The 21,255-nt window shown below is 48.3% G+C and overlaps 1 protein-coding gene across 3 annotated transcripts in view; it reads left to right on the top strand.

Moving 5' to 3' along the window:
• LOC144948610 (dystrophin-like) overlaps nt 1-21,255 on the top strand; it is a 639,922-nt gene that overhangs the window by 240,613 nt on the left and 378,054 nt on the right. For all 3 annotated transcript variants that reach the window (XM_078878206.1, XM_078878207.1, XM_078878208.1), the window contains 8 exons: nt 581-793; nt 4,618-4,799; nt 11,557-11,707; nt 13,466-13,585; nt 14,852-14,953; nt 17,797-17,904; nt 18,515-18,694; nt 19,827-20,005. In XM_078878206.1, coding sequence (XP_078734332.1) covers nt 581-793; nt 4,618-4,799; nt 11,557-11,707; nt 13,466-13,585; nt 14,852-14,953; nt 17,797-17,904; nt 18,515-18,694; nt 19,827-20,005 — 1,235 coding nt within the window. The remainder of the gene's footprint in view (nt 1-580; nt 794-4,617; nt 4,800-11,556; nt 11,708-13,465; nt 13,586-14,851; nt 14,954-17,796; nt 17,905-18,514; nt 18,695-19,826; nt 20,006-21,255) is intronic.

Here is a 21,255-nt window from a genome sequence, read left to right as displayed (position 1 = left end):
ATTTAAACTTCTTTGGTCATTTTTTCTTTTTTTACCGGGCCATGCGGGTAAATGATGCCAAATGACAGTTGCCTTGCCTGACATTGTCAAGGTTTTGATGGCGGCCCGAGTGAGGCTCTATACGTGGCGTGCTTCAAGGAGCCGATGCTCAGGGTGAGGCTGGGATTCGGCGGAGATGTTATTGAGCTGGCCTGCTCGCGATGCGCTTGAGACATCGATGCTGCCGCAAATATGGTTGTGTATCCTGGCACGATACCGATGGGCCATGAAGGGGAGATGATTGAATTCGGTTCCTGACAGAACATGAATTCAGTTTATGAAGAAGCTCCAACCCAGCATGCGGAGCGAAACGTCGGACATCATTTCGATTAAGCACGCCAGCACAATCTCGCAAACACGCCGGAGAGCTGTACGGCACAGCCGCGATCGCACCTATGCATTTTCACTTTTCGCTGTTTTGTTTTCGAGTTTATTCCCCCCCTCCCCACCAGCCCGCTCCACCCCCTCTCTTACCGCCGTCGTTATTTCCGCACCTTTAACCCTCTCGCCGTTTTGCTCGCCGCGCCGCCGCGAGGTGCAGATGGTGACGTCAGAGGAGGAGGAGAACACGAGCTCGCGGCCCGAGACGCCCAGCACCATCACGGAGCTGGAGGGAGAGGTGGACCTCGAGAGCTACCAGGGCGCCCTGGAGGAGGTGCTCACCTGGCTGCTCTCCGCCGAGGACACCCTGCAGGGCCAGCCCGACATCTCGGCCGACGTCGAGGAGGTCAAGGAGCAGTTCCACGCGCACGAGGTGTGTGTGTGTGTGCGTGCGTGTGTGCGTCTGCACATCTGCGCGTGCGACTCGGTCTCAAATGAGCACCTGGTGTGGCGTGTACCTTGGCGATGTCGTCAAGGGGCGTTAACCATCACGCGAATTCCAGTCATCCTTGCAGCGGCTTTTGGCTGGCCATCGAACACAAACGGTTAACCGCATTGCGTGCTTTCAAATGCGCTTCTGTGGTCGTCTGGAACGCTCTTCTTTCCGATGTTAGGAAGCCACTGGAGCTATGCAATTTTAAATCATCTAGATTGAAACCTCATTTCTATAGAACTGTTTTTTGTGTTTAGTTTATTTTCCTTCCTCTACACCTCTGATTACCACTGCGGGCTACATGTGGTGCAAAATATGTTCAACACACATACATACATTCATACGTTCCGTGCCGGCCTGCATCGGTGCTCGCTAACAGCACTTACCCTAGCGGTCTATAGACTATACGGGGGATCTTTGTTTTTGTGCATGCGTGTAGGGGTAGCGGCAGTGCAGCGGTCAGCGTGCAGCGCTACGCACCCAGCGACCCTGTATTCGAGCCGTGCTCACGGCCAACCCCAGTGAGGATTATCTTAACCGGTCCTTGGCCTTCCCTAGGTCGACTCAGCCTCAAATGAGTACCCAGTGCAGTGTGTGAACATCGCCACTGGTGGAAACAAAGGCAGCCGAGCGTGATGCTGGCCACCGACCTCCTCGTGTGCCGTGCCGGCCGTCCGTAGGTCGCTCGCGAGAAGCACTAACGCGCTTCAGTGTTTGGGAAGTTTGCCTCTTCCGATGTGCGTGATGCATGGCAGCGCCGCTTCAGGAGCGCGCGATCCGGAAGCGCGTCAGAGAGTCGTACAGGGCAACCGCAAAAACGGTTGCGAAGTTTGTGGCGGCCTTTCACGAGCGCTCTTCTTCCCGACGCGCCATTCACTTTGTGCGTGAGTGCCGCCTCTAAGCGTGAAGCCGCATTAACCGGCATTTGGAAGCAACTTAGACAGTGGCCCCGTTTTTGACACCGCCATTGAGCCTTGTGATTGATGCCGAGTTCCTGAGATGGCAAAGCGGATTATCCACTGGCAGTTCGACTTGGACCGCCCCCCCACTAACGTGTGATGCGGCAGCAGCGGCAGACTAAACGCGGCAATAATCTCTGCTAGCGGGCATTGCCCACGGCCTCTGTCGCCCAATGTTAAATGTCACTGGGGTGCATCCTGCTGCAGAAAAGGCAAATAAATAGATCCCCCGCATAGCCTTAGCAGACTGTTTGGGCGATTGCTGTTCGCGAGTAGCACCTATGAAGGCCGGCACGGCACACGAGGGTGGCCTGCACCACGCTCGGCCGCCTTTGTCTCCGTCGTGGCGATGTTTACACAGGTACCCATTCGAGGCTCGTAAAAGCTGCCTCTAGTGGAGGCCCTTCCGCCGGCAATGGCGTGAGCAAGCAATTGCACGCCTGCACCTTTACCCATTGCCTTTTATACTGCAATTTAATCGTCGTCGGACTTTTCCGTCAGGTTACTTTTTTTCCCGAATCGTCAAACCAACACGGCGTAGGCCTGTAACCCCCAAAGAGCGCGACCAACACCCGGGGGAGTGGCGCGCATCCCACGGCAGTAACGTCGACCGCGACGCGACCTTAATTGTTGCGGCCAACTGGGGATTGAAACGAGGGAACGATTTGGCGACGCTCGTCCCCGCTCCGACACGCCTTGGCCGCCCGCGCGAACTGCGCGGGATGCGCCGACCGTGTCGGCATAACATGTCGACCGTCTCCCTGTGTCACCGCCTCCCCACCCTCCCTCGCCCCCCCAACTTAGTCGGCAATCACACCTATTCTATTCCTCCATTCCATCAAGACGGTGTCCCATGGCTCCTGCTCTTCGGTGTTCATCCGTTTTTGCTCAGCACCCTGCTGGCCTCCATTACCCAACGATTTAGAGTAATGGCGTTGTCCTCTAAGGGTGTCGGCGTGGTTGGTGGTTTGGCGGTGGTGGTGGTGGTGATGGTGGTGGGGGCTCATTGCAGATCGTTCTCTTGCGCAGTGGCAAAGCGGAAGACTGCGGTACACTTTTCTCAGCGGCATGTTCTAAAGGCCATCTCAACAAATCCCTTTTGGTTCCAGTGGTTGTGCGAGGTTAAAGCGCTGGAGGTGACCTCTTCGTATTTTTCAAATGTCCGGTTAGTCCGGCACCACGGCGTGAAAACAGGCCCCCTTCGCGATGGGCCTAGTTGGCGTCGTTTGGCACCTAACGACGCCGACTGGTGATGATGCTTTGAAACCAAAGGCTGCGGTTCATGACTCCCTCCTTGCCCCAATGCCACTGATTTGTGGTGTCAATTCAATGCCCCCCCCCGCCCACCCGCCCCCACCTCGTTTTATTTCTCTAATCGTGAGAAATTGGTGAGGAGCCACATTATTAAGGCACCCCTGGTGAGAGTTGTTAAACAAAACATTAGCAATGTGATTAAATTTGGAAGATTGCAAATTAGAATGAACATTGTATGCAAATGGTTATAGTTTCGCTTGAGCTGTGTTCTCGGTATATGTAGCAGGCTTAAATTACCCCTTCAGTAAAAGTGTTCTTTTTATTCACACGTATTTCTGCATAAATTGGGTACTTTGCACGCTATGCATTTTTTATGTTTAGAAGTTGTTCATGTGTTTTATATAAATATTTATTGCGCACCATGAAGTATTTTATTTTGTTATGTCTGTTAAGTGCTGAGTGCGCGTTTGCCTCGCGTTATATACTGCCCTGAAAAAAACATCACCAACGTGCGCATTGTCTATTAAATGTTTGTCCTGTAATATATCGACTTTCATGTATTGTGTTATGAATGTGTATTTAAAGTACATTTGGTAATACTCTATAAGTATGGGTGGTTGAATGCGTCAATGTTACATGTTTCATGAGTTAACATTGTATTATGTAATGCAGTGTGATTACTGCATGTGATTATTTGAATTCATAATGATACCAGGGATTTCTCTTCGTGTCCCCGAGAGGAAAGGGACATTTCGACATTGTGACCGACCGATCTTTTTGTTGAGGTTTAACATGGAGAGAGGCTTATACATGGCAGGAGAGGATGGTTTGAGTAATGTTTGTAAGTCATGCACATAGGTCATGTGTGTGATATGCGGGTTGAGCTGTGACGGAGACGTAAGTCCCATTCCCGGTCACGGCTAACGTTAGTGGCAAGAGATTATCTTATCCGGTTCTTGGTCAGCCCTTCACGAGTCCTCGCTGACCAGTATGGCGAAGTGTATCCCGACAACCCTGGTGACCCACACGGCACAGGGAGGCATTCATCCAGCAGTGAATTGACAAAGAGATTGGAATTAGTGTTCTTGTCTTGCACGTTTATATTTATTTTTGCAACGTTATGCTGCCGTGCTGCAACGGTTAGCACACTGGACTTCCAATCCAGAGGTACGAGTTTCTTAAATACCCCCAGCCTCTCTCCACCCATCGGTATGAATGGGTACAACACCATAGTTAGGCTATCGGCTGATCACTCGCAGTGGGGCAAAGTGCGAGTGCACTCCAGCCCATTGCAAAAAAGTCTCACCAGCGTGGAAGAGTAGGCCAAAATAACCATCGAAACAGCTCTCTAGAGGCCCGTCGGGTGGCGTCCCTTCTGCCAACAGTGGCGTGTACAATGTGCGAGCGGAGGTGTTATTGCGTTTAAAAGAATTACGGTTGATGCGGTTTCTCTACGCGCGGTGCATCAATGTAACCCGAACGGACGCGGGCCCTCCACTCCCCACGCATTAATCCTCGGCGCCTGCCCGCCCGCCCTCCGCGCGTGCCCAGGGCTTCATGCTGGAGCTGACGTCGCACCAGAGCAGCGTGGGTAACGTGCTGCACGCGGGCAACCAGCTGCTGGCCGAGGGCAAGCTGGGCGAGGACGAGGAGAGCGAGGTGCGCGAGCAGATGAACCTGTTGAACTCACGCTGGGAGAGCCTCCGCGTCGCCAGCATGGACCGCCAGTCGCGGTGAGTCCTCGCGCGTGTGTGTGTGTGTGCGCGTGTGCGCGTGTGCGTACAGCCCCTTGTCGATCTGCTGCTGAACGGGGGCCTCCCAACGCAATGCGGTTTGTGATGATGTTTCGACCGCGGTTCACAACGCTCGACATCGCGGGTTCGTGAAGACGTGGTGCATAGCTGTGGGAACTTCTTTCGCGCACCGTACGTCACCGACCGTGCTTATCGGAGGTGCGAGGGGGAAGGACAACAAACTAAACACACAGTGTTCTTCCTTATGCCCAGAACATAGCCCCACATCCTTTAATACGTGCTATCCGTTGTGGTCGCCCATGCAAGAGTCACCCAGGCTTAATCCCCGCTTAGCTTCTGGGATCGTTGCCGTGTGCGCGCGTCCACGCGAGCGCCCTCAGAGGCTGCGGCCTGCTTCGTATGACGCTTTGTTATTTTCTAGAGATCGCATTACGTGGCAGAGCTTTGGTGAATATTTTTTGCAATTGGCGAATTAAGAAAATGAAAGGTTTCTTATGCAATTGAGGAAAAACTAATTGTGCTCCCCTAACCGTCGTTTTGGATTGATGCCAGCTGCCTGTGGTGCTTGTTGAATAATTACAAAATGCTGGACAGAGAGAGGGAGATTAGGCTAAAGCACTATATATTTACTCTTAATGAGGTTGGAAGTCAATCTAGCCAACAGCAAACATTGCTCAGAATAATCATGTTTATTGCATTATGTACAGAGTATACATTTTCGCTGTATTTGTGTTAATGCAATCGCGAAGGAAACACAATTATTATCGAAACAGGAACTGATGCTCACACCGACATAATTTAAATTACTACCAAATTATTGTTTTTTGTTTACCTAGGCAAGTCTCACTGAGTCTTAGACTCTTTTGCTGGAGGGTCCTGCATGGGGATGTTTGGCCTGTTTCATTGATGATTTCTCATTTTTATTCGCAATACCTATAATTAATTTGAACTTAAAACTTTCGTGACTGCAGGAATTCATATTCTTTGGTTCTTTTGGTAAAGTCACGTAGATAGAAATAAAAAAAAATCTGAGGATCCAATCAAATCCATAACCTTGCCAAACATAGCATGGGTAACCAAAAGATTTCCCAAATCATGAACAAACACAAAATCCAGGTCTGATTTAACACAGTGCATAAAATTTGTGATCTGCTCCCATCTGTGAAGGACAAGATTCCTGAAATGCAATATCCCGGCGTCTAAAAACTAAGCTGTACCTGCGGCCAGCAGTTACATTGGGGAAACTAAACGACATGTCTCGGACCGTGTCCGTGAGCACAAGGCAGATTTGAAACACGGTAGGACCAATACTTCTGCCGTGGCTGATCATTATTTTAATGCGGCTGGCTCACACGAATTAGATTTCTCTAAGACGATGGTACTTTGCAAGCCTACTGGCTATCAACAAAGATTTGTTCATGAAGTCATCCATATATACAGACACAATTTCAATCGAGAGGATGGTTACAAACTCAGCAGTCATTGGAAAGATGTCATCAATCACTTTGGGTCATGACTTGATTTGTGTTTTCTTGTCAACCTTCACCGTCAGCAGTGTGGGTGTGTGGAGCTCGGTACAATGATTGTCTGGCAGCCCTTTGATTGGTGTAGACCCACTGCGTTGTCGTTGCTTCCTCCCATATTAACATTAGGTGCCCCGCCCATGCTGCTGACACACTTGGGCTACGCCCATCTCTAAACCTTTATAAAAGTTTGCCTTTAGAGGCTAACCCTTCTTTTCTTGATGACGAACGCTTGTGTTGCGATTGAAACGTCGTGGTTTTTGTGTTTATTTTTTATTACTGAATGAACCAGATTAAGTCTACATTATAGACTGCCAGTATGCTCACTTTTTTTTTCTATCTATGTGACTTTACCGAAAGAACCCAAGAATAATCATAGTAAAAAAAAATAGGGTTGAACAGTAGCACAGTGGTTAGCGCACTCCACAATGAACCTGGCAACCTGAGTTCAATTCCTAGCACGGCTCACAGCAGTGGTCAGTGGCGAGTGATACCTGAGCCGGTTCAACACTCCCACCTCCAGCCACCCTTTTCACCAACCCAGATGGACCAGCATGGTGATGTATGGTCATACAACCCACATAACTAACACCGTGTTGAAATGCCTTCATCCAGCAGTGGATTAAAAACGTCCCGAAAATATGTTTGTATTCGCCCAACTCTTTATCTTGCCTCGAATGGGAGAGTATGTTTTTTTTGGTCACTCACAAAGCTAAGTCGACCTTTACCTGTGACATTATAGATGTTTCGGCATTGCGTGCACCCGGAAAAAACAAAACACAAGAACCAACCGTGGTGTATCATGATCAGCATTTGGAAAACAAAGGTAGCCAGGCGTCGGGGATGGCCGCCTGACCTCCTTGTGATGCTGCTATCGCTTCAGGCGCTCCTCACAAGCATCACTTCTCCATGACGGTCTCATCAGGCCGTACCCGATGGTCTTGTTTCCGTGTTGTCTGTACGATTTGAAATCTATAAAAGGTTTACTCAGTCTTCAGGTACAGGGTTTGTTCATCACCGTGCCATCCGCAATGCGATTCATTGTAAGTAATCCAGCTAGATTAAGTATCGACAATTAAATCGCCCCGTAATGTTTTGCTTTCGACCCCCCTCGCCGACGTGTGAAGATTTCCAAGGCGAGCAGGCGCCACATGACAAAGGAACGACACCTGACGACACAACAGCCAAGGGAATTCTATGTTCGAAATGCACGAGAAAATGAGATTGCTTCCCCCTCCTCGGGAAATGTTTGTGCCGAGTGTCTTCAACAGGACCATTATCATCTGCAAGCACGTGAATCAAACATGCTTCCTTTATGCGAGCGAAAAATCTCTCTCTATATATTATGTGCAAAATAATAATAATAGTAATACTGCACAGCTTCTTGTCAATCTACTGCTGGGCCATGGGTTCCCCACCCACCAGCCGTCACGGTTGTTTTCACCATATTTCACCACATTTCACCATATTTCACCATATTTCACCATATTTCACCATGCTGGTGGTCAGTGCAGGTTTGTGAAGGCGATGGTGCGGTTAGGTCAGGACCGGTTCAGATGTCACTTGTCAATCAAACTAAACTATGAACAATTTTTTATTTCGCCAGGCAAGGCCCACTGAGCTACGTAGCTTTTTTTTTTCGAAAGCGACCTGGCTATCACAACTGATAGCTCAACGAAGTGGCGTATGACGTGGAAATCAATAGCAGCCAAATACTCTAAACGCATGTTGATTTTAAATGTGGAGGGAAAAACGGGAGGACCCGGAGAAAAATCCACGGCACCACGGGGAGAGAGACATGCAAACTCAAAATATTACAGGCGTCAGGGTCGGGATCAAACCTCCTGTATACCAGACGAGGTCGTTAACATCACGCCACCATGGCGGCCTTGTTAGCCCTGGCCAGGAATCGGAATTCAATTCTACAGGTTCAGAACACAGTGCACATATGACTGCATATTATGATAACGATGGTGACGATGGTGATGACGACGACGATGACGATGACGATGATCATGGTGATGACGATGATGGTGACGATGGTGACGATAACGACGATGATGATGACGACGATCGGTCTCTCACGTGTTTTTTAGTTGTTCCACGTGTTGTTCGTGCATGGTGTCCTGCGTTCCAATGCTGACGTTGGGAGCTTCTTCACTGAATTGAATAGACAGTACCTCTTGAAAACACGCCAGCGTGCTATCCAGCACAACCTTGGAAACCTGTGCAGTACGACGATGATGATGATGGTGATGAATGATTGGCCGTAAAGCATTCCATAATAGCCTGCGTTTTTCACATGCAGCGCTATATTTGTCTTCAGTTCATGCAATTAAATACGTTGCGATCTAATTCAATTCAAAAGTAACCATGTAACTTGTGGGCATATCCCGAAGCATTGTTTTGTGGCCATTGTGTATGGGGCAGATCTTATGAAGACAGGATGTCAGGCGTGATGAAGTGCAGAAGCTTTTTAGTTCACAGCGCAGCATCTGGTTAGCCCAAGGTCCCTGGCTTATGCCAACAATATGCCTTTGCTACTTATTGTTTTCAGCGCTGAAGTTCACTCTTTAGGCTAGAGGTGTTCCAATATTTATTTACGTCAGCATTTATTTACCATTGTTGTGTTCATGCCTTTGCCCTTCCTCTTATCGAGGCTCGGCTGAATATTGCTTTTGTCGTTTGTATCAAAAGCTGAAATTTTGTCCACAAACTCAATATATTAAGAGTAATAAATATACTGCTCCGACCAACTATTTTACCCAGGAAAGATTCACGGAATCCCAAGGCGTTTTTTAAGGGGGTGGGGGGGGGGAGTCTTCTGCATTGGCACGGTTTAACCAATTCTGTCAACAAGTGCTGGGTATTTTTGGGAGGAATCCAAATGACCACGAGGGATTCTGACGCGTACGCGGTGGCAACGCTCAGCAGTGCCATCCCCTGGCCACCCCACGTCCCCAATGCCTACAACATCTGGCAAGCCCAGCTGCTGCGGGTCACCTATCCAAGTAACAAGCGAGGCTCAACCCTGATCAGCTTGCGCGATCTGACGAGATTTGGTGACTTTATATCAGAGGTCGCAATCGGGTATCCGATACCCGTACCCTACCCGATACCCGGCTACCCGTACCCGGCCGGGTACGGGTACGGGTACCCGTTTGCGACCCTGGTGCGCCCGGGTACGGGTAAGGCATCAAAACTCGTTTGCGACCTCTGCTTTATATTGACTTAGTCTTAAATCCGTATATACTGTATATGTATCGATTGCAAGCCCCGTTTAAATTATATCAGTCACGTGTGGTCCAAGTCCTTTGCAGCAAAGTTCCCGCAATAATCTCAGTGCCCGCTGCCGTGACGCAGGGACATAAATAACGGGTAGCCGTATGTCAGTGCGGTGACAGTAATGGCATTGCCAACGTGTGGGCTATGTAAAATTCGCACTCTGCTGTTAAGGAGTGGCTTTGTGCTCCATGGCTTGGAGGTTGTGTGCATTTTCCTGAGTTGCGGGTTCAGTGAAATCATCTCGATCCACGCTCCCGAGAAGGGGATGTTCACGCAGCGCCCTACGTCACCACCAGGCGCTTAATTCCACGGCGGTTCTTTTTTTATTTTTTACAAGTAATGTGTCTACGTGTCTTGTGTCCGTGGATGAATTTACAATGTGATAACCTCACGTTCATGTCCACAACCCCGTTGTTAATCTACTGCTGGACGAGGGCCTCCCCATGCCGAATTAGTGGTGGGAATTATTTGGCCATAATTCAGAACGCTGGTGAAAGTGGGAAGCACAGACATTGGGAGAATATTACAGTACAGCAATTGAATTTGCCTAACTGCTCTCTGCTGCCCATCATGTAGCCCCACGGCAGCCTATACCACCCGTGTGTGCATGGCGGTGTGGTCACCCATCCACATGTTAAACCGACTCACGCTTGCTTAGTTTCTGCACCTTGACGAGATTGGGCGCATTCCGGTTGATTTGGTCATGGACTATATTACCTCCACCCAGCCATAATTAAAATGGTCGCGTTATCACGATGGCAAAGGGGACCTCTTACTTAGTCATTAGTCTGAACACACGGTTTAAGAATTTTGAAAACGAGATGTTAAAAGGGTGCGCAGGCTCACCCCGACTCCTTTATTTAGCGAGGGATGTGGGGGAACAGCTCACATTGCGAGCATGCTCATGCGTCAAACACCCGGCGTGAAAATAGCCACGGCTTTAAATTGATGCGACTCTTTTTTTGCGTCTCATTAAAACTGTTCATTTATACACCTACATGAAACTGCGATATTAAAAGGTACCAGCCAATTTTTTTTTTATTTTATAAAGGGGCTCGTATGCCCTTCCCCCCCCCCCCCCCATATATATTGTGTATATAACCCTTTATTTTAACACCGTGAGTTTGAGACCAACACAAGTGCAGCCACAACTTTTTGTAACTTAATGACTGGTGGCTGCTGTGGAAATTACAGCAAGTCACAGAGGGTTGGCATGTCTTGTGACTAAATTTATGAACCTGCTGATGTCTCTAAGTCAATGACCTTGGCTGCAATTGCAACGCCTGAAATCGAGCAATGAAGCTAACAATGTCAAGATATATATCCACACACACAGGCTTGGCCAGAATATATCAAAATCACCATAGCCCCCTGAGATTGCGAATTAATCACGCATACGAATTTGCATTAAAATCCACCTTTCGGTTGCATCGAAGCAAACTGCAAAATCTAAAAACTTAAATGACTACGCATTGAAATCTTTCCAACGTTACTTTATCTACACATAAGGTTGTGCTTTGTAAAGGTCACATGAATCCTGCATATACGCATTACAAAATGTATCATTTGCTGTGAAAGGAGGAGAGATTCTAAATTAATTATCTCCATTCTCAGTGTGCTGCACATCGGGTGTGCAAAACATGCGGCATCGACTTGAGTTACCAGCACAAGTTGCACATTCCTGGGCCATATTTGTCTCCGTGCTGGCTAAAAATTGTACGTGATGCATGTCTCTTGTAATTTAAAATCAAATATATAAGTGGGTGGGTCTTTTATGTTCCATCACAAGGCAACCGTAGCAGTGGAAATTATTTCTTAAGGGTGGAAAATCTCCAATTCCCACTTGTTTTAATTACACCGTATCTGCATACCGCGTTGATTATACGTACTTGTGTTGTCACGTGCGTGTCGCGTTTGCCGCGTGCCAGGCTGCACGAGGTGTTAATGGCGCTGCAGCAGAGGCAGCTGACGGAGCTGGCGGACTGGCTGAGCCGCACGGAGGAGAGGATCCGCAAGCTCGACGCCCACCCCATTGGGCCCGAGCTCGACTCCGTGAAGGCGCAGATCGAAGAGCACAAAGTGAGCGCCACCGCCACCAACCTCCTTCCTGTGACACTTTAACCCTTTCCCGTTCCGAAGATGTGCGTGTACGTCATCGTTTTTTCTTCCGAAAGAAAAACTAAAATAACTGCATCGGTACGCGGGAGGGCGCGTGGCACAGTTTGGCGCCAACTATCGTAGAGCGTGGCGCCACGGCGCTCTACGTTGAGCGCAACGTCTTTAAAACCAGCGGCGCTACCATGCCCCTCTAAATAAAATTGACGCTGAGCCGCTTGTGCGTTCCGAGATTCGACGGTGAACGGGGACGCCAGCCACCCTGCATCTTGCAGCCACCTCGGAACGGCAAAGGGTTAATCTCACTGTCAGCGGAGCGAAAGAGCCTCTGGCTGTGATCACGACCTGCTCGGCCGTGTCGAGGGCATCCCGGCCTCCTGGCTGCTATTCTCGGGTCCCTAGAGTAGAACCACCTTTTGGCATTCGACACGGCTGTCAGAGAAAAGAACGCGAGTGTGTTTTTTTTTCTTTGTGCGCGCGTCGCTTCTCGAATTCGGAATTTCCCTCTCATCGCCTCTCTTCCCCGAACTATTATAACCGTTGTTCGTGTCAGGAAACGCCTTAACTCTTAATTAATTCGACCTTCCGGAGTGTTGTTTGTTGCTGAACGATTGGCTTATTGAGCCCTGTGCTTAGCAAGTGTGATACATAATAATAATAATAATAAATCAAATTACCGTGGTGAATTGTGATATGCACTACAAATGCCTGGTTGTTTAAGTTTAATCTATGATCATGCAAATCACCAGCCTCAATTGGAGTGCGATATTGTGATGCAACTCCTTTAGGTAAGCTCAGTAAAAGATTAGTATCTGTCATCGGTGTCATGGTTTCCACCACGAATACCTCATGTATGATTATGGGCTTAATAAGTGCTCGCTAACAGGACCTTTCTGAGCACATTAATTTCGGCAAATGTGTTTGTATCTGCATAACTATTTTTATTGGAGAGGATAGGCCCACTGCAACTAGCAACTGAGAACAATAATGACATCAGAGCAGCAAAGAGGCTACACTTTTATGGAGTGGCGTGAGCCATTATTGCACCTGCCAATTCAAAGCTATAAATTATCAACTCTTGAGCTCAAGAGAAAGCGATGCTCACTTGCATTCAAAAAGAGTCTCATACCCTGGTTGCCTGACTCGCTCGAAGATGAAGCACATCTTTTGGCTTCGAGTGCTTTCTTTCGTCAAAAAGGTTTTATTTTATTACAAGCATATTTACATTTTTGGGGCAATTGCACAAATCATGATACTTTTGTATCTGCAGGCAATGATTTAATGTGCAAATATTTGGCTGCGGTTTCTTTTTACACGTAAGGTTGCACGTCTTAAAGTGGAAAACCTCACAATTAGGGTTGGATGCTTAATCTATTATTACTTGCGCCAATAGCAAGTCAAGCGCGTCAGTTTGTTAGTCGGTGGCTTTCCAGTTGTGTGTCTTGTGATTTAAATGTGCAAGACAATGCTGACCACCGAACCAATGTGTGCATGATGGAACTTTGCAACTGAGCATTAGCTCTCTGGCTGTTTTTTTCCTGTTGTACCGCGTGTTGTTGGGAACCACGTCGTGACATTTACCGTGGCAGCTTCCGAGCTTGCGGGTAATCAGAAGTAAAACAAATCCACTCGTCTATATATATAACATCGCGGCAGCACTGAACGGCTTGTAGGTGTTGCTTACGACGAAGTGAACTGACCGATTCGAACGTGCGCCCGCAGTCCTTGCAGTCGGACCTGGAGCAGGAGCAGGTGCGTGTGAACTCTCTCACGCACATGGTGGTGGTCGTGGATGAGAACTCGGGAGAGAACGCAACAGCCGCCCTCGAGGCCCAACTGCAGGTGCCCGAACATTCAGCGCCCGCCTCCCTCCTCTCTGCAACCAGCTCCCCCGTATCTCTACCACCAAGGGCCGCTCTGTGGCTCTCCGCCTGGACTCTTGTGTGGTGGCTCGCAGCCCAGACTCCGTTGTTCGCAGTCTGGCTGGCCCTGTCCATGTCTGGCTAATTCGTCCGCCACTCTGCCCCATTTAGACACAAAGCCTCAGATTTCTGGCTTTTCGCAGCCCAGACTCCCCAAAGGCTCATCGACTGGCCTCATAATAGCTAATTAATAATTCGGGTCATTTTGATTCTTGTGTCTGCTGAAATATTATCCGACCAGGTGGCTTTAGAGGTACGATGAGCGGCTTGCAATCGGAAGGTTGCGAGTTCAAATCCTAGTTGGGGTTTGACTCGGCCAATCATCACTCTGGGGTCAATAAAAAAGGGGGGTACCACTTTGTGGTGAAGTCACCAGTGCTTGTCCTGTGGTTACAATCGCCCCCGGCATAGGAATGTGGAAATTTCACCACTGGCTCACGGATATAAACAGAAGTTGAGCACTGCCTCAATGCTCATTTATGCAGGAAATCACTTTTATATTGGTGTGATGGTTCAATGACATATTTTGTATTTATCAATTCCTTGAGTGAATTATTGATCAAACGGTTGACTGCTCACCACGTCGTATGAATTTGTCTCTGGCGTGTGCGCGTGGGTGCGTGTGGGGAGCGGTAGTGGAGCGAGCGGTTGGCGCACTGCGCTACGAACCCCTCCCCTAGGTCTCAGCCTCTAATGAGTACCTCGTGTGGTGTGTAAACATCATCACTGGGGAGACAAATGCGGCCGAGTGTGGTGTTGGCCACCCACCCCCTCATGTGCCATGCCAGCCTTCATTGGTGCTCGCTAGCGTCACTTGCCCCAACAGTCTGTTCAGGCTATATGGGGATCTTTGGCTTTTGTGTTCATGTGTGAGGAGCGGTAGTGTAGCCACCCGAGATCAATTCCCGCTCACAGCCAACACCGGTGACGATGATCTGAACCGGTCTTGGGCCTCCCCTAGGGCGACTCAACCTCAAATGAGTACCCAGTGCGATGTGTAAACATCGCCACTGGGGAGACAGAGGCGGATGGGCGCGTTGCTGGCCACCCACCCCCTCGTGTGCCGTGCCGGACTTCATAGGTGCTACTCGCTAACAGCACTTGCCCCGACAGTCCGCTAAGGCTCTACGGGGGTTCTTTGTCTTTGTGTGCGTGCGTGCGCGTTGCTCTCCTGTCCCCGGGGCAGTCCCTGGGGGAGCGCTGGGCGGCCGTGTGCCGCTGGACAGAAGATCGCTGGCGCCTCCTGCAGGAGAGTCTCGTGCGGTGGCAGCAGTTCACCGAGGAACAGGTACGAAGGAGCAGCGAGGGCAGGGGTGCGGCTGCTCCCTCCCCGTCGTCAGCCTGCTCACCTGCCCCTCTGTATGTTCCTTGTGGACTCTCGAAACCTCGCCGCGTGTTGGGCGAGCGATGCTTTGCAGCGTTGTTCGTGACGAGAGAACCTGCGGAAAGACAAAGGTGTTGGTAGGGCCGCGAAATTCACGCTAGCCTTTGAGGTAATGGGTTTATTTTTTTGTTGAACCGATTGTGACGTACGCATGAGAAATTTGGGCGAGCGATGCAGCAGATGAGGAGGAAAACCGTAGAGTTTGAACGATGGTGCAAGACAAGGCTGGTACCTATCCTGTGGACAGCACAAGAATAACCGAAGAGATTGGTGACAAAGCGAGACTGTACATCACAATTTGAAGGCGGGAACTGAAGTAGTTTGGACAGGTCGTCCTAGGTAATGGGGAAAACATACCAGTTGATGTTCCAACAAGGGGAGTTAAAATAAGCGCAGGTAAGCAGAGACTATGATGATCTGATAATATATACAATTTTACGGAGTGGACCAGTGTACAAAAGTTATGGAGACATGTCCAAACATCAGCAAGGTCACGCACACACGGTAACGAGTCGAACAGCGGAGACAGAGAGAGGGACCATGACCAAAGTGCTCACCTTCACCAAAGTTAGAACGCTCAAAAGGTGATCTGGGCTCATCGCTCGCCGAGTTAATGCTGTGCCTGAAAATGCCACAGTGAGCTGAGAAAGTTAGCCAAAGATATTTTAACTTTATTTTAACTTTGGCTAACTACCCATGTACGTTTTGAGTTTGCTGGCAACTCAACCAGGTAACCCGCCGGCACCCGTTGCATCACTTTGAGTCCCTGCATAGCTCAAGCGTCAGATTTAATTCTCGTCACCGCCAAGTTAGCGGGGTGCATCGGTGCTTTCGAGCGTCTCTCAAGCAGCGTTGCAGACGTGACGGGAATTTTACGCACGGACCTATATGTGCATGATATACATTGCTAGGCATAAAAGCGTCATCCGTGAGCTCCTCAACCACAACATCCCTCCACTGAATATAGTGCAGAGTGGTTGTTCCAAAATTTACAATTCAATTTTAAAATCTCCCCCCTTCCCCGCCGCCTCCCACTCTGCTGATGTATGGCCTTGCTATATTTCTGAATGACACCACAGCCTTTCACACCGTCCTCTCTCACGTGTTTGGGAGTGGGGAAATTAGTCAAAGTCCAAGATCGTAACAATTTCACTGCTCTCCCTTGCACATGCTGTCTGTGAGCTTGCACGCATGTCACGGAATAAAACTTAAACTAATATATATAGTCCATGAAATGTGTTTCGAGAACTTGAATGGAAGTGAGAAGTGAAAAGTTTGTATGTTAAATATATTTTTTTACATTTTTCTCACCCATGCATTGACACCAGTGATGGCGCAGGATGGTATAGTTCAAAGAGGCTTGCTGGTACATTACTGCTTTTCATGTTGTTCTCTCCAGTGCACAAACGTCACATTACTTAACCTATTTGTTGCTGATTCACCAGCGCGTCGTTTGCGCCTATAGGAGATGGTGCTGTTAGTTTTACGGTCCCGAGCACTTTCACTGGCAAATTCGGCGATCCCAACGGCCAAAAAAACATTGTCGTGTTTTTGTTCCAGTCGTGTGTCTTCTTTGCCATTAACAATGAAGCTCACGCCCATTGCTGCCCGGGCCTCACGGTGACTTTAGCGCAACCTTGGATAGACTCGAGCGCGCCTAAGGTGCCGTTATCTTCTGGGAGAAAACTTTAACAAGGGCAATTGACAAGACGAACAGTGGAAATGAGCAAGGACTCTGTGTAATCCGGAGGCGTGCATTGTCGACTTTTCCTTACTCTTGACATTTTCCACTCGTTTTTTTGTTTCATTCCTCTTTTTCTTCCTCTCCTCAGACTGTAAATAAAAGGCACGGCTATTGTGACCGTTATACAAATGGAGTGTCCTCCTTCTAACATCACACAGCCTGCTCAACCATTTTGGTTTGAGTTGGTTGGCTTTAACTCTGCCTGGTGATGCGTTACCAAATATATAATGGAAGTTTATGTTTTTCCCACTTTTTTATTTATTTTCCGTTGCTTTTATTATTAAGTAGACTATAAAGGGTTCAGAGGCTTGCTTTGCAGGCTCTTGTAATACCTTGAATGCTGATTTAATCAAGGAAACATTGTCCGCGGGCCACTAGTTTGTGTTACTGCGACACACACTTAATGTCACAGTTATCTCAGAGCGACAGCTGTGGGTGCTGTAACATACACATTTCGTTTTCTTTCCTGACATTTCTCGTGTGATCAGCTGGCCAGTTTGTCTCTTGACTGTCTATGCCTTGTTTGCACACTGTCCACTTGAAATTTAGTGAAGATCTTTGCTAAATATCCTGCCAAGAAGCACTTAACTTTTACATTTTTTAATCTTAAAAACAATGCTTCGCTGATTTATTTAAAATGTGGAAAAATTCCATCAGTTATTGCTCAATGTTATTTTCGGCCACGCATTTTTTGCATAAAACACGTCAGAGTTGTATGTTACGTGTTGGTCCGTATGTATTCACATGTGTGTCTGGGGAGGCAAAGACAGGCTGGGCGTGCCGCTGGCCACACCACTCCCTCGTGTGCCATGCCGGCCTTGATAGATGCTTGCGAGCGGCACTTGCCCCACTGGTCTACAAAGACTCTAAAGGGGACCTCCGTCTGTTTTGCAGTGCGTGTATGTGTCTGTGTGCCTGAGCCGTCTTTCTGTCGGTGTTTTCCGTACGTTCAGTTTCCTCTCTTCACGTGCTGTGCCCACGTCTTGTTTATTCTTGTCTCCAGGTGCTGTTCGATGCCTGGCTGACTGAGAAGGAAGATGCCCTCAGCAAAGTTCAGACTGGGAACTTCAAGGACCAGGCTGAGATGGTTGCGAATGTCCGAAAACTCGCCGTAAGAGTAAAAAAAATTGCAGCAATATTTCCAATTGCAGAAATGCAATGGCGCTGTTGTAGCCTTGACCTGTCGAGTAAAACGGTCTCGTGCATGTGCTTCTTCTGAGTATGAAGGACAACGTCGATAAATGTTCTTCGCGTTGCAGTAAAGCCAGAACTTTTGATTCTCGGGTTTGGATGTTTTTGAGTTAAGCGAAAAACCCAAATGTAACGAGGCAATCTTTTATGCGAAGTAATTGGCGACTATGCCAAAACCGTCAGGTTGTTGTTATTGAAGAACCCGCTTTTAATAATGGGTGCCACGATGTTACATTGCAGCTAGCTTCTTTAGTGTACTCCGATGAGCTATGTAGCTCTTTTTCACAGATGTCCAGTTTACTTGATATAAATTTATTTCTCCGCTCTCTTCTTCTAAGTCCTGATAACCCTGCGTCTATATACGTGTGGATGTTGAACTTCTTGTCCACTGTACGTAGCCAACCGTGCTAATCGGAGGTGCGGGGGAAGGACAACAAACTAAACACTCGTGTCCGGACTATTGCGCTACCGTGTACGCAGGATGTTCATAGTTCTCTCGATATCTTTGTGTTCCATCTGTCCTGTTCTAGATCTTGAAGGAGGACATGAGCATGAAGCGGCCAGCGCTGAGCAAGCTGAGCATACTAGGCCAGGCGCTGGTCTCGGCCATGGGCAACGAGACAACGGCCAGGGACATTGAGAAGAAACTGGACGAGTTTGCGCAGCGCTGGGACAACCTGGTTCAGAAGCTGGAGGGACACTCCAAGCTGGTAAAATCAACAAGGACAAAGATCCCTCCCCCCTTTATAGCCATGCAGACTCCTAACTACAGGGACTCATCTATTTACGAACGAGTCAGGTTCCAGAGGTCTGTACGTAAGTCGATTTGTTCGTAAGTCCAACTCTACTCCTGTCGATTCCAAACATGTTGTACGGCATGTACACTAAACACGGGGAATGGCTTTACAAGTTGTATAATCTCCTGTAGATGTAGATTCCACTGGTTCTTCATGTTCTGCAGATGTAGATGCCACGCGTCTGAGACACGATGGAGGTTGATAGCGTTCGTGAAAAGCGCAGAGAAGGTCGTAGTGAACCGCACAGCGGCAACACAACAACAAACAATGGCGGCGGCTCTGGCAGAAATGCTGGGAATGCTGGGTAATGACACCGAACAACTACCGCCATCGATTGCGCGGCAGTTGCACTTACGACTCTCGGTCCGAACAGGCAATTGGACATATGGACAGGTTTGTTCGTATCTCTGAAAGTTCGTAAGTCGAATGTTCGTAAGTAGAGGAGTCCCGGTATGTACGTACTGTATGTGTGTTAAACTTCCTTCGCGCCGTACGTACACAACCGTGGCAATCGGAGGTGCGGGGGAAAGAGAATAAACAAGATACGAGAAGCAGTTCTAAATAAATGAAAGGGCAAGCACTTCTAGCGAGTGCCTATTAAGACCGGGGTGGTGTATGAGGGCCACACATTTCTATATATATACAGGCTTTCCCCATAACTTATGATTTGAAAACCAATTCTGTTGTCCGGTTGGATCACTTTGAAATTATATTATTAGCTTTTTATCATAGTTCTTCATTTTCATGGAATTTTGAGTGTAGTCATAGATATTGTTATTGCCAGCTGTCTTTTTCACTTAGACTTTATCTGTTCTCATGAGTGTAATTTTATTTTTACGTACCGCGCTTGCAGATACTTCAATATGATAGGCGCTGTATAAAATAGAGATTATTATTATTATATACATGGAGGAGCAGAATGGAGGTCTGCCAATATATTGCAATAGTTTTTTTTGTGAACAGTAAGCAGCACCCAAGTGTTTTCTTTCTTCTCACCCCCCCACTCGCTTGCGGTGATCACGTGACCATGCCCGCGCGCCCTCAGGTGTCGCACACGGTGAGCCAGACCCAGTCGTCGGTCACCCAGATGACGGTACTGGAGACGGTGACGGTGATCAGCAGCAGCAGCAGTCGCGAGCAGGTGCTAGTGAAGCACGGGCGGGAGGAGCACACGCTCGCCCCGCCCACCAAGAAGCCCTTCCTCGACCCCGAGCTGCACAAGAGGTGGGCGCTGGGTGCTGTGTTGTGTTTTTTATTCCCACCACGTCCCAAAGACCCAAAATGTCAAGCTGCTTCTTCTTCTTTCGTACGGCTCATGCAGTAGACGCAGAGCAACAACCGCAACATCACATTCAGGTGGTGGAGCCAGATAACCCCGTCGACAGGAGCAGCGGAGTCGTGTATCGACGCGATGTCTGCCTCGTGTCTGTGTGGCGGTGCGTTGTGTCGTCATGCGCTACGTACGGTCCGTTCTGGAAGGCCGTAACGCCAAGCTGCCAGCAGCAAACGGCGCTCTTGAAGGCGTCGTAGATTAGCGTCGGATCCAAGGTGGGAAGGGCATTGCGGCAATAGGGCTGATGGCCCAGTCCCCCCTCCCGTCCCCCTTTTGAAGCGCCGTTAGGGCCCTATTTATCCGAATCAGAATATTTATTTATACTGGAGGAATGCGATGAGCTATGAAGTTTTTCTTTTTTTCGCAGATGTCCAGTTGGAGTGGGTCAGAATGTTGCAACCCTGTCGGACCCTGTTTAAACCCTGTAGGGCCCTGTTTAAAAAGCTTTCCAATTTCCAGGCCCATCCCGATCATAGATGCTATATTAGCTGGGGTGTTCCGCTCTTAGTATAGTACCATTGAAATGCAATTGGCATAATGTCATGAAATGAACACAGTTCCTATTGGAGGTCTCACAGTGAGCAGAGCATTACCTTGGCGTCAGGGAACCGTGCCCAAAAGATGACATTACAGAACTTGATGCCACTTCTTGAGACCTCGTTAGATGTCGTGCCGTTTTTTACGTCTTGCAAATAATGTTTGTCACACGATGGTCAAACCAAATGTTTATTCCTCGGATATGGAATTTGCTGGATTAAGCAATGGAAAAAAATATTATTTAAACCGATGGTTACTGTTTCAGTAATTTCCGATTTGGCTGAGATGATCAAGCCCGTCATTGCTTGAGAATCCATTATAATCACGGTTGACCACATGAATTGGAACCCGGTGCTTGCTCAGCACATCTTAAATTGCATCGGCACCCTGAGCCACTAAGTCAGCTCTATGAATGCAGTTGATTGGTAATAATATGAGAATAGGTTTTCCCCCTTTTTCTGGCAACAAAACAGGTGTTAAGATGTTAAAATACAATGCATATATTATCAGAGTACGTTTTTTGTTTGCATTCTGACCACAAGTATTGTGGTTAATGCAGACATGATTCAATGTAAAAGGTTTCCGTTTGGTGTTTTAACATCTT

The sequence above is a fragment of the Lampetra fluviatilis genome, chromosome 50 (genome assembly GCF_964198595.1).
Source record: "Lampetra fluviatilis chromosome 50, kcLamFluv1.1, whole genome shotgun sequence".
In the NCBI taxonomy this organism is placed as follows: Eukaryota; Metazoa; Chordata; class Hyperoartia; order Petromyzontiformes; family Petromyzontidae; genus Lampetra; species Lampetra fluviatilis.
Note: the sequence above shows the minus strand (reverse complement) of the source record. Positions and strands in the feature narration are given on the sequence as shown.